General features: G+C 31.2%; 1 protein-coding gene across 1 annotated transcript in view; it reads right to left on the reverse strand.

The window, feature by feature from the left end:
- Positions 1 to 3,419: 3,419 nt before the first annotated feature.
- Positions 3,420 to 13,937, reverse strand: part of LOC148615930 (protein VAC14 homolog) — a 31,603-nt gene continuing 21,085 nt past the window's right edge. The window contains exons 16-17 of the mRNA XM_088582587.1: positions 13,248 to 13,404; positions 3,420 to 5,588 (exon numbers count right to left, since the gene is read on the reverse strand). Of these exons, the coding sequence (XP_088438713.1) occupies positions 5,456 to 5,588; positions 13,248 to 13,404 (290 nt within the window). The 3' untranslated portion in view covers positions 3,420 to 5,455. The remainder of the gene's footprint in view (positions 5,589 to 13,247; positions 13,405 to 13,937) is intronic.

Here is a 13,937-nt window from a genome sequence, read left to right on the forward strand (position 1 = left end):
TTTTCATTGTGCAGATGGATACACCGTAACGATCCATGAGTTAATGATGACGACCATACAACTTCTGTAGTGACGACTTCAATCTTGTAGCAACATATAATCCGGCGATAATAAGAAGACAAGCACAGTACAAAAAGTCCGCGTTATTACAGCAAGCTGTGGTATAACGTATGAGTTGTGTTATGAAAACTCCATACACAGATGCTGAAGAGATTGGAAATTTAATATCATACAAAATATAACATATCAAACTGGGGAGGACGATTTCTTTATTTGAGTTGTTTTGCCCTGATCATGATCACTGCAGGTATAATTTAAAAAAAAAAAAAAAACACGAATTTTCAACAAAATTATCTCGCAGTGAAGCCCTTTTCAGCATAATTTGCGACTAACTTTTATGGGCCTAAAACGCTCTAACACCGGGAACTGCCGGGGGCTTCGTTCATTGTCCGCCACTGGGGCCTTGAACGGTCCTTAAGACCCCTTGCCGATTTTGTGTTTCCACTTCAAAGAAAGTCTGGCTACGAAATCGATAATCTTGAAATTTCATGGGTATATAGATCTCTTCGAGCAAAAGAGCCTAAGATCGGAGACCTGCAGTTAATTACAGGTCTATGCTAAGATGTTGTCTGTTATTATTTTTTTTTATACTATTTAAGACCCAAATTCCTAAACTGTTGGAACCTAAACCCCAAAATTCTCAAAAACCAAAAACCCTCATTTCCTGGGCAGGGAACCATAGGCCGAGAAATGATGGTTCTAATTTTGTTCAAGAATGACTTTTTCTTATAAGGTAATTAATTAATGCAGTATTTCACGTTGAAGATGTTTTGTTACTTTGTATGTATTATACTAGTTATTTTATATTCTTTGTTGTATCTTTCTGTTTTCCATGTCTGGTCTTTGTCCGTGGATGACATTCTTATGATTTCCGCTAGAATCCTGGTCCCCTTTTTACTTTTTAACATTTTATAAAACTCTATACTCAGCTAAAGCTATTTTACATACGAAGAGGGCAGTTGAGGCGCAGACCATTTTCTGTTCAAGGGGAAACCTGGGATTTGATGTTGAACTTGTACATTATTATTTGAAAATCTACACTGTTAAGTATTGGGGAAAATATTAACTCATATTTTTTTTTCTGTTCATGTCTGAGCGTTAAAAAAAATTGGCTTAAACTTGGAATATTCTTTTTTCAAAATAACCCCCGCACCCCTCGTATAAAAATGGTAATATTTTTTCCACAGTTTGCCAGATCAAAAAGGGGGATATGGTTGTGATCACACCAAAGTACTTTAACCCAGCCATTTTTTTGGCGCCTGCCCCATGTCAAGAACCTCTTTATATATTTTTTTCGCTGACAAATTCACCATTTCATTCTCATTATGGGACAGTTCATTAGAACAAGTAATTACGCCGACGTGAGAATAAACGTTAGTTGTTATTCCTTTATCATTGTATTTCTGTATTTTACAAATAATTAAACACTTTATCGCCTTATAATTTTCCACCGGTGGTTGGCACTTCATAGTTCGATAAGATTTTCAGAGATTATTAAAGATACCCTTACTAGAAAGCCCTGAATCATCGTTATGTCCAATTTACCTATGAAAATGTGTGTGCTCTGGTACTTGCATCATCGAGCTTTGTTTTTTTGTTCGAAAGAAACACGGTCTTGTTACAGTTACATACATACAGTACAACCAGGTCCCTAGAAGACTTAATAGGTCGTTCCGATCGTGACCCGACTTCGTTCTGTCGAGAAGGGACAACTTACTGTTTTCAGTCGAACGCTCCGTACAAGTTAATAAAATTACAAATGGGTAACTCGGCGAGTGACGCCTATTTGCTGTACCTGAATTTTTATAATCAGAATTCATGGTTAATTACTAACCGTACTAGTTAAATTAGATGCATGTACATGTACATGTATATCTGCTATACTTACTTTTTGTGCAATGTAGCTGACCAAGATGAGGTGGCCAAACATCATTCTTAATTAACTTATTGAATATATTCCAGATGAGCGCAAAGCTATTCTAATCTCGGATTCAATAGGAAAGTGTGTTGATAAAAAATTATAAGGAGGTTGATATCAAATTAGAGTAATTTTGTCTTCGTAACGATTTAAAGTTTGTCAGGTTTTTACACCAAGGTTATCCCATTTGGAGTTTATACGCCCGAATGGACGGGGCTTCATTTAAATTTTGAGGGAACTAGGCAGTTGCGCCCGTCCATTATTGATACTTTCGCGCATATGTAATATGATATTTTATGTATTTTTCTTAGACATATTTATATTTCTTGGTTCTCTCCTCCGATGACGTCGCTTGTAGTTATGTTTGTTCTGTCTTCGATGGAGCGCTGTATTTCTCTAACAAGGAAGTAGTCCATTCTTTGAAGCACCGTATCTCTTAAAAAGGAGAAGTTTATTTTTTGTGAGAACGTGCATGATTCAATATTTCAGGCGTAGGGATTATAAGGCGACAGTATACGCCTTGGTTTTATAATAGACTTTAGAGGAGTTTCTTCCTTTGGGTGATATCATTCACATTCAGTTATTTGGCGGACATTTCAAAATTTTATGTTGCCCGCCAGTATTATTTGGTTTGCTTTACTCAAATGTATATATATTTGTCATATATGTGTCTTGTTGATATTGATATTAGGTTGTACATGTGATATATTTCTTATTTACACGTCAACCAAAATTTAATAAAATCCTGCATGCTTTTGATTGAACTATTCAGTCTAGCCGTAATTGGAAGTGATACTGCGAATAAATTACTTTTTTTTGTAATTTGCATGCCAACACGTTCTTTTCAAACAAAATTTGGTTACAATGTAACAAATCCAAGGCATCTTTCAGACATTTCATAGAATAACTCGAACTGACGAAACCATATGTTAGTATGGTAGAATAAGCGTAAAATAGCTATGACTGTAATCCTGCAGATCAGGACAATGAGGTTTGACCAATTTAACAGACCCTGCTTTGTACTACATGTGTATTTATTAAGCCTGATTTGCAATGTGTTAGCTCATACTAAGGTAGACATGTCACCACACTCGAACTCTGAGCCAACCAGTCAGATCTATCTTCTATATGCCACATCCTTTATGTAGAAGCAATGACTACCAGTTATAAAGCCCTTTGTATGAAAAGGCTATAAATCTGGTATGGATTGGCTAGGGATCTAACAATCTCCTAAAAATGAGTTAAGCAGACTACTAGATATTTGGCCCCGGCACCACACTTAAATTAAGAAAATTCTTAACTGTTTGTGACATCATCAATTTCCAAAACGTTTATTTGAGTTACCATTGAAGTTAAGAATATTCTCAGACTTAAGAATTTTCTAAACTTTTATGGGGATGGGGCATGAGGCTGAAGATGATATATAAGGGCAACAGGTAAATACTGGTTATATCCTTTTATTAAAAAAGCAACAGATATGAACAATGACAATATTTAACAATTGCACCAAATTATAAAAAAAAAGCTTCACAGAGCACAAGTTGATATAGCTGCAGAGGTTATTCCCTGAACAGTTTGAGCACACCATTCAAGCTTGATACCATTACACCATTACAATTTTTTGTACTTTTATTAAAACATAACAACTATGTTTCATTATATTGTACCTGAAAAATAAGTTTCACATATATAATTATCATACCCCTTTTTTATCTAAATTTTCACAATTCAACAACAGGAATGGATCCAGGATTTCAGGTCAGGGGGATAAATAGAATTAATGACAAGAAAATTTTTTGCTGAAAATAACAAGATTTCATGCCAAAGAAAATTTCCCAATTTTAAGGGGTATGCCCAGCACACCTTTCCTTTGGATCCATGCTTGAACAAATATGGAATAATCTAGTTCAGGCAGTTCTAAAACATATCTTCACACATCAGGTTAGAAATCATAAGGTACAAAAACTTCAGTTGGAATAACTATAACTTATATTCAAGAATATGTATTTTTACAATAATACAACATAATATTCAGAGGTATAATGAATAAACCTACTTTCATTAAAATTTGATAGAAACATCAAATATAAATACAAAAAGTTAACTTCTCAATGGCTGGTACGTTCCACTTATCATTATGTGACAAAATGTATTTTTATGCAGCATTTAGGAGACAGCAAAAATTATAAGTAGCCAAAATTAAAAAAAAAAAAAAAAAACAATTTTTGACACCATTCTGCAATAATTATGTTCCACAAAAATTAAGTTATATAATACCAAAAATTTTGCATTAAGCTTACAATCATCAATTAATTAAAGAAACTTATAACTACTAAAACATAAAACGATACCATTTAAATACATGTTCATGTAGTTACTGATTTATTAAAGGTGATTACGGGCTGTGGGGACAATGGTTTGATTCTAAGTGGTGGGGGGGGGGGGGGGGTAGAAAATTTTGTTGGGTCAGAAATTTTGCAGATCATAAAATTTATTTTCTACCACATGGGGGCAAGATAAATTATTTCCATTTAACTGTATGAAGTATCTAAAACTTTGTTTATTTTTAAGGAGGTTTGGGCCAGAATATTTATTTAAAAATACTGCTAGGCCCCCCTCCCCTTCAGAATCAAATGGTCATCCCATAATTCTGTAATTCAATACATTGGGAATAGTAACAATACTGTCCTGTTTAAAATCCTCCCTTTAAAAGGACAATAAAGTTCAAAGATAAGTGTTAAGCCAAGATTAAAGAAGTATGCAATGTTCAACCAATGATGTATACCAAAATCATTACAAAAGATTAGCAAAAAGATTATGGAAAGATTCTCGATAGAGGTAAGACATTGGACATCTAGTGGCCAGGGTATAAATTAGGTGACTTTGTAACCATGATGACCAAAATGTTTCTGAATCAAAACAACTCGGAGACTAGGAGTTTCTCAGCTATATTACAGAAAGTTCAATGCTAACTGATCATTTCATCTTTTAATGTAAACTTCCCCCTCTCATACAAGTAAAAAGCACTTGTAGAACACACATAAAGTATTCAAGAGGTACATTCTGATCTCATATGAAGCTAGAATTGACGATTCTACAGCACCAATCAGCAGCATAAGGTGGTGTAGTGATATATAATTATGCAAATCATATACAAATGTAAAGTACTGAAATTATGAGAGCAAGAAGTTGCTAACAATTTTAGCAACTTAATAAAACGACTTTTGGTGTGATAATATCTCAGTTTTTTTATAAAATATCATGTTGTTGACATCGTGATATTTTCTTAAAAATAACTCACTATAACACAATAGCTATTTTAATAGACAACAAAAGAGATAATGTGATTTTACAAATTACTTGTATCATATGCACATCAATGCTAATCCTAGGTTTAAATTTGGAACATTTCTGGTATAATTTATAACAATTGTTTAGACAAATCATAAAATTATTGAAGCTAAAACAAATTTGGTATTATCTCCTGGGCTTTAGTGACATGGCCTTCTGTCTATGCTTAGCTTGGACTTGTTGGAAATGTTGGAGTAGTTCTTGGAAGTTGATACTTGACACGAGTGGTCTCTGATCTGTTGCACTCTTCATTTTCAGTCTGAAGTGTATAAATGATATACATTAAATATATTACATCAAAAATATATGGTGAGAAAAACAATTAAATTCTTGTTTGTCTTCTCTCCATTACCTGATGAACTATATAAGGTATTGAATGACCATCACCTGATGAACTATAGAAGGTATTGAATGACCATTATACCTGATGGACTATATAAGGTGATAGAAGTTAACTTGACAATGGAGATATATACTTCCTATCGTACAGATTCAAATACCTATGGAATATTCAAAGTTCAAATAATCTTGTTCATTGTCCTGTTAGCTACTTAGAGAAAATACATCAGTGATTGGTCAATTAATACTAATGATCTATCTCATGAAGTTAACTATTTAACTCACTGTAACAACTATTTTTATACTTTAGATTTTTTAAATACTGGTAACAGATGTCTGTGAAAGTAACATATCAATATCAGATATATATGATGGAATGAAGCTACAAGAATACACCAGTTTGTACTGAACATTGAACATATCTATAATAACATGTTATGAACATAAACCTGTACAAACTGAATCACACTAAACCATATGTTCAATATGCATTCACTGTAGAGGTGGATGCATTATATTTCAAAGAAAAAGAGCACCAACTGGCCATATGTGTGGATGATCATGGAATCTATAGGCCATCAACTAAACACATTATCTCTCGAATAGGGACCCTTATTGTTAAGGTCTCTTCTTAGTGCAACTGAAGAAGTTATTTGGTTTATAAATAACTTATATTACATAAATCAGTTAATTTGTGGTCCCTTTAGGTTCATGTACTAGCGTACTGCAATTATATCTATATTTCAACAAAGGCATTGCATCTCTGAAAAGGTAGGATCCAAAGTCCAAACTACTGTGAACGGATTTAAAAATTTTCATGGTTACTTTTCTGTAATTGAACATATTCAGGGGTATAAATTTTCATTGTTTTCAAAAGAGATAAGCGCTTCATAGTGTTAAACATTAATTTTGTGGAACCAATTTTTTTTATGCATGTCCAAAAATAGCAAAAACTAGAAATCACTGAGAGAGAATCCATCTATGTGTGCTCCACTGTGGCAATTAAGCCATGTTTATGAGTGGATTTTAGTGATCTACCCACATGCCAAATATCAAAACTAACATTGAAAGACAAAAGAGTTACAGCCTGGACAAGAGCTAGTCAACGAAAAAAACAGGAATTCGACATTGAAGTCAAAGTTCAAGGTCATAGGCAACTATCTATGGTACATGACACATTGTTTTTAGGTGATCTACCTACATGCAAAATATCAAAAGCCCACATTGGAAGACATAAAAGTTACAGCCTGGACATGAGTTTATCACTAAAAAAACCCCCAAAAAACAGGAATATGAACTTGAGGTCACAGTTCAAGGTCAAAACCACTACCCATGGTACAGGTCAAACACGTCAATCATAAATTCTTGAATTTATGATTTTTGACAACTACCATACAATTGAATAGGAAATTTGTATTTCATTTGGAACTAAATGTAGTGGTGTGCCACATCCATGAAAATCTAGAATATTATTACCCCACAAAAAATAGAATATCCACAGTATATAAGAGTTCATCAACATTACAAATTGTTTTATAAAACACATTTACAGTAAAATTATCATCATTAATATTGACAGAGCTTAAATAGCGCTTATCTAAAAATATTACTACAAGCACTTTAAAATCACTTTTTATTCATTTGTTTTCATGCATTCTTTTGAACTTGTTCATCATTAAATACTGCACACAAAACAATCTAAACATGTATTTATATTACAAAGTCATTGTACATGTACAAGTACACCATATTGCAGTGAGACCTCTACTTAAATATCAAGTAGTGGCACATGTTTTAAATATTGGGAATGACTTTCCACTAAAATCTAAAGAGTTCTCTTATACATTCAGGAACACTAAAATATAAAATATGTTATCTTGAAGTGTTTGAATATGTCACCATTTTCTTAACAACTTTGGTGATCCACAAAAACCACAAAAATGAGTGAACTATTCTTGTTGGAAAAAATCAACAGGATTACTAACATAAGTTTTTTTTTCATTTATGAATAATTCAGTTAATAAAAATGACAAAATAAGTGTCAATTTTCATGATAAATAGACACAGAAAAAGACAGATAAAGTCAGAAAATTTATCTTATTTTATTAAAGTAAATGTAATTTTGGACAGATGTTGTTTTTCATTTCAATGTTTACCTTAAGATTAACCATTAAAAACATTTAGCTTACAAATATTTGCATTAATTTCCTAAGTACAAGGGCCATAACTCTGCAAAGAAAAATATCAAACCAGAACAACTTGCCATGGTAAAGCTATGTACCAAATATCAAATGAACATCGGCAAGCATGCAGTAGAAAAAGAACAAATATGGTGAATTGCAACAAATGCCCCAGAGTATAACCTAAATACAAAACAGTAAATACTTTCAGAGACCACCAATAGGTCTTCAATAAGTGTAAACACACTTTTAATTTTTGTTGATGGATTTTTGTTCATATTAAACTCATCCTAATTTGACTTTCATAGTTATTCACATAAAAGCAGTATTTTTCTGAAGTATATGTATATAAACAAACGTAACAAAAAAATAAAAAAATAAAATTCTTCCTTTCATCCTTATGATTTTGAAAAATGGCAGCGTATCTTATGAATAATTTGAGAAGGCCTTAAGGAAGAAATATTTTTACACACATTTTTTTTGTTTGTTAAAGAACAGGAAATTGGCAGTATAAAGAAATACATTTATAAATATGATTGGTTATAGACAATAACTCCAAGAATAAAGTTTATGATACAAAAAGTGTGAAAAAATAATGTCTAAAAGGGTTGCACTCAATTTAAGTTTGTAATCCATCACTTTAACCTAAAACCAAATAAAGAAAATGAAGTCATGGAATGTTGACAATCGGTAATGACTATCCTGTGTTATTTATATACAGGATTCCTATGACGTAAAACAAAGGGAGATTGATAGGCCATACTTGTAGTTTTTACATTGCAACCTTAATTCAACCTGTAAGGCTGTATCCTTGCATTAACTAAAATTAAGATTATTTCAATTATTTAGGATTGACAATAATTGGGAATGAATCATATCTTGTACCACAATGAAAGTTGATAATGTAAATCCTATAAAAAGTACTGACAAAAAATAAATTACAAATAATTCTGTTTTTTTTTATTTAGTTATTTTCTTCACTATAGAACAAAAAGGTATTCTTACATAGTTTTGAATTACAGTGGAATATTTTTTGTACTTCAATTGTTAAGTTCAAATTTCAATGAGTTTGGAAAGTTTGACCTTCCCTGAAATCACAAATATTGGAATACAACAAAATATTTTTTCTCCAAATTCTCATAAAATCAAGGCAATCATAAAATAGTCAAAAAAATATCACAATTTTCAGTTCCAAACAAAACAGCTAAGTTAAAAATCAGGCTGAGCAGTAGTTTTCACAAGTGCATCCAAAAATTTCCAAAGCAACTAATGGGAGAATCTATTGCAGTAACAGACTTCAATATATACCAACCAATAAGAATATGATCTCAAGTACCAACTATTTATAAAACTGTCAAATGCTGCAGAATAAGAAATCTAATTTATGCTTGTTATCTCAATGCCATGAAATTTTATTTCCCTTTTTAAAAACAGACAAACCAAGTGACCTCTACTGGATGCTAATATGTCTGTATCAAAATGAATTAGTAAATATTTCATACCACTTCAAATAACCATGATAGTACCAAGGTGAACACAATTTAATGAGAATCTATTGTCATTCAAAGACCATAAATAGTAAATAAACCAGACATTCTCTAATGTTATCTGTTACTTTGTCACTGTATATATGACCTGGTTAAGTGTACACTGGTGACAGGTTAATACTACAATTAACCCAACATCAAAGCAAATTAAGTGTGAATTATCCCCCTTTAATTTTATTTTATGGGCCATTTAATAGCACATAACTAGTCACACATCCAGAAACTTGATACTCTACATTGTAATTGTTTCTCTAATCTAAATTAGACATTACTTTAAATGTTAAATGATGCATAAAACTGAAAGTTACATAAAACTTCCCACCCATCCATTTTCACGTTCAATTAAATCAATTGTTCCAACAGTAGAACCAACTACTCCACCAATGTTACAGGTTGTCATTCAATCTATTTTCTGACTTGAAGTCATTCCTGGTTTATGGATGAATAGCATACCAACCTCTTACATGATAGGAGAATAGTATAATGTACAGGAAAGTATAGTCTTACAGTGTACAGTAGAGACAATAATTTTAAGTCATAAAGAAGTTAAGTTAAAAGAGATACTTCAATAAATTTTTTTGACTAAATAATCATTCAAAATTTAATTTATTTATATCATTTCTAAGAGTATTAGTTTGTAAAAGTTCCCAGCATATATAGCATAAAAACAGAAATAGAAAAAAGAAAACAAAATGATAAGAAAACAAGATGACACTCCAATGGTATCTATCTCAATCCAAAATGCTATCACTGTTTATGAGTGGTCTGTGAAGACTATATTTGATAGATCTATAAAACTTGAATGTTTACATGTACTATACCTATAGTTCACTCACAATACAAATGTAAGTTTGGCTAAATCAGCATTTTCAAATTATAAATAACAGGCACTTAAAAAACTTGAACTTACAACAAGAATTCAATTACAACAGTCGCTAGACATTTTCAAGTTCTCAAAAATATAAAAAAGATTCTTTACTTTTTTAGATTAAATCAGTTTTAATGTTAAATTTTATGAGCTGATGTAACAATACCATCATATTTATGTTCACAATGATATTTTTGTAGAGTGTTAGTGAATAAAATGATAATTTGAAGTGTTTTTCACAAAAAATCATTGTGATACAAAATACAACAATGTAAGTATAACTGTAATGAGCAAAATTATATAAACATTTAGGTACATGTTTAATACTCCACTTTGTATAAAAATGCTGAAATAGAAAGTAGGTGGAGCATGTACATTTTTATCATTTACCAAGATAAAATGACATCTGTATGTCTATCAAACACGGTTGTGAAAAACAGATAGTCTTAACTATCTTAACTAAAAACAGTCTTAATAATCATCACATGTACAATGATTTGGAAGACATCTACTTTCATGTAGTTTAATTGCACTGTCACTGTGAAATTGCTCCTCAACATTTGGTTTTATTTTCTGCTAGTTGGACTGCTTTCAGTATGTCCTAAAAATATTCTATATTAGCATGAAGATTTTTGTATTTTTTAATGGAACTTTTTCATTATTTGTCAAAATTATTGCTAGTATATATATTGGATTTCATAAGAACATCTATGTTTCAATGAAAATTATGACATAATTCATGGGGAGTATGGTATTGTCCTCAATTACACATGGGCTGGGTCTTTATATTCAATTATGTTGTACCCAGGGATGGCAAGGTATAAAATATGAATGTTAAAGCCAACCCATGTGTAAATGGGTACACCACCATATCTTAAACGAATTATTTCTGTTCTAATATAAGAAAGACTAAATCTACATCTGAATTGCAAAGGATATACATACATGTATATATATATATTGGGTTATGTTTCTCTTGACAACAGCTTTATACAACCGCAAAGATAGTACCTTGAACAGTTGAAAGAAGTATGGACATAGCATTCAAACCTGATATAGTTCTAACTATGGTTTTAGATTAAATTTTTGACACAATACATGATTATGACCATATTAAAGGTGGTCAAAGATTTCAAAATACTGTGAAAGTATTATTGTTTGTTGGGTACCAATTTTTGTGGTTTTCTTGGGTTTGGTAAATCATGAAATTTGGTTTCCAACTAAAAGGAAATTTTCCTTTCTTTTTTTCTGATAAAGTTGCAAATCCATGAATTCAAGAATTCATGAACTGATAATTTTTCCCTAAACCATGAAAATTGGTACCAACAAATAAAAGTATGCATTTAGTATGCATTTAGACAAAAGAAATGACATTTATACAATGAAGAAGAAAATTATTATTTATGACAGTTTTTTGGTACCTTAATCATAAAAGTTGGTCCATTAAATCAATTCAGGAAGAAACCTTGTAGTTCAATTTCATAGAGTTGCATACAATTTCACTCAAGTTTTTGCAATGAAACTTGTCTTTTCCTTATTGCAAATTCCTAAGTGGCTCAAGTCCAAACCCTAAAATCAATCAGATCCTTCCTTATGTGAAATGGCACCTTGTGGTAAAATTTCAAAGGGATCTTTACACTTTTATTCAAGTTATTGTTTGGACATCAGGAATATAATTGTTTATGTCTCTCTTTTTGGCCAAAAATTCCTAAAAGATTTCAGTCACAACCCACTTGCCAATCCAATGCTCAGTAACCTTAGCCAAGGTTCCATAAATATCTCAAATTGAGAATTTCTTCAAATCTTGGATTTCAAGTAATCTGGTTCGTTATATTTTGAGCTGAGGAAGAATTTAAGGATTTTTATGAATTTGTACCCTGGTTGACCATAGTCCTTGTCATTCTCTATCCACATTTAAAAATGTCCTTTGATTGACTCTCATTTTACCTCATAGAAATATATTTTACGTGATTATAGAAACTCAGGGTCAAATGACAACTATAGGCAGGAAGAAGTACAACAAACATCTCCCTTTATTATTTCGTATTATTAACAAGATTATAAGTGGTTACGGAAGTCAGTTAAACTCTCAGTTAGGAACCTTACTTTTAATGTAAAATGTTTGTACTACTTCAATAAGTTAACAACTGACATTCAATCATCAATAATAATATACATTTTGGTCACTCCGTACACTTAAATTTTATGAGTGAATAAAGGAAATAATTTGACTATAGAACATATTTTTTATGAACTAAGGCTCAGTTTATTATACTATTCGCAAAGATAAAACCTACATCCTGTACTAATGTTTCCCCCTGATAAATTTCCTTGATTTTTATCAGTGCAATGACTTTACAGCAACTGTCATTCATTTTTAAAATAATTGGAAAAATAAATTAGAAAAACAGAAATAACAAATACCCTTGAAAAATAAAAAAATAAAATAATAAAATCAGAAATATACAAGTATGATTCATATGGAAGAATTCTCCATAAATTTGAATGCAGAAAGATTATTACCAATGTTTGTATTCACATTAAAAATAACATACATAGTTAAAGTCCAAAATATAAATTTATCACACAAAACAGTAAAGGGGATTTCATCTTCTAATAAATCCACCAAATTATGAAAAAAATTTCTAAAATATTTGACAGTAGTTTGAATGCTTGGTTGTGTAAATTTCCTTATAGGAGGAATAGACAACAGAACATGTATAGGGCATTGATGAAAAGTGAATTATGATGAGTAGTACATCACAATCTAATGTGTCATTCATTCAAGCTTTCAACTTCTTCTGACTTCAGTGTCACTATGACCTCAATATGCAATGAACTTTACAGATTTCAGAACAGAAAGCAAAGCATGAGTAAACTAGGATGTTTTATGTTTAAAATTATATACAGATGTGCTTGAAAAAAAAACCTGATATAAATAATATGCCGTAAGACTGGAGAACAGACTTACAGACACGACTTACTTATCATTGATGAGAGCTAACTGGTACTGAGGAATACAATCAAGTCTATTGCGTAAAAGTTTAAATGCTTCTGACTGAGGTAATAGCATCAGTAAACCATACAAACTTTTGATTAAATCTTGATTGTTCTGTGCATCCAGTAACTGTAATCTAAGATCTGGAATTGAAATGAGGCTTTTTAGATAAGTGTTAAAATCAAACAAGCTACAAGGAAATGATAGAATACTTAAGAGTTATAATGATAGAATGATAGTGGATAGGAAATCTGTCCTCCAACCTCTATTCACATATTTCTCTGGTGTTCCATCTCCATATGAATGGAAGGATAACATTAAAATATTACAAATGGACTTGAAATTAAAGATGGAAACAAAGATACATACATGTAACTTAGAAATACACAATATAAACTAATGGCAAAATGTTAGTATAAACAAATGGACATCATGGAAAAAAAGGCAAGCATTTGATTTTATGGAAGACTCCAATCCAATTTCTAATTACATATTTAAAATTTTTTTCTCTGTTTTTTTCTTTTCCTAAGCTACGATATACATCTACAAAAATGAAATCCTACATGTACATGTTCAGTAAAATCCTACATGTACCTGTTCAGTAAAATCTTATCCTAGGAACCTGTAAGTAATTTCAACCTAAAGGACAAAATAATAAGATACATGTATCAAACAA

This window comes from Perna viridis, chromosome 5, assembly GCF_037379345.1.
Source record: "Perna viridis isolate PV_CMFRI_1.1 ecotype Kerala chromosome 5, ASM3737934v1, whole genome shotgun sequence".
NCBI classification, from domain to species: domain Eukaryota; kingdom Metazoa; phylum Mollusca; class Bivalvia; order Mytilida; family Mytilidae; genus Perna; species Perna viridis.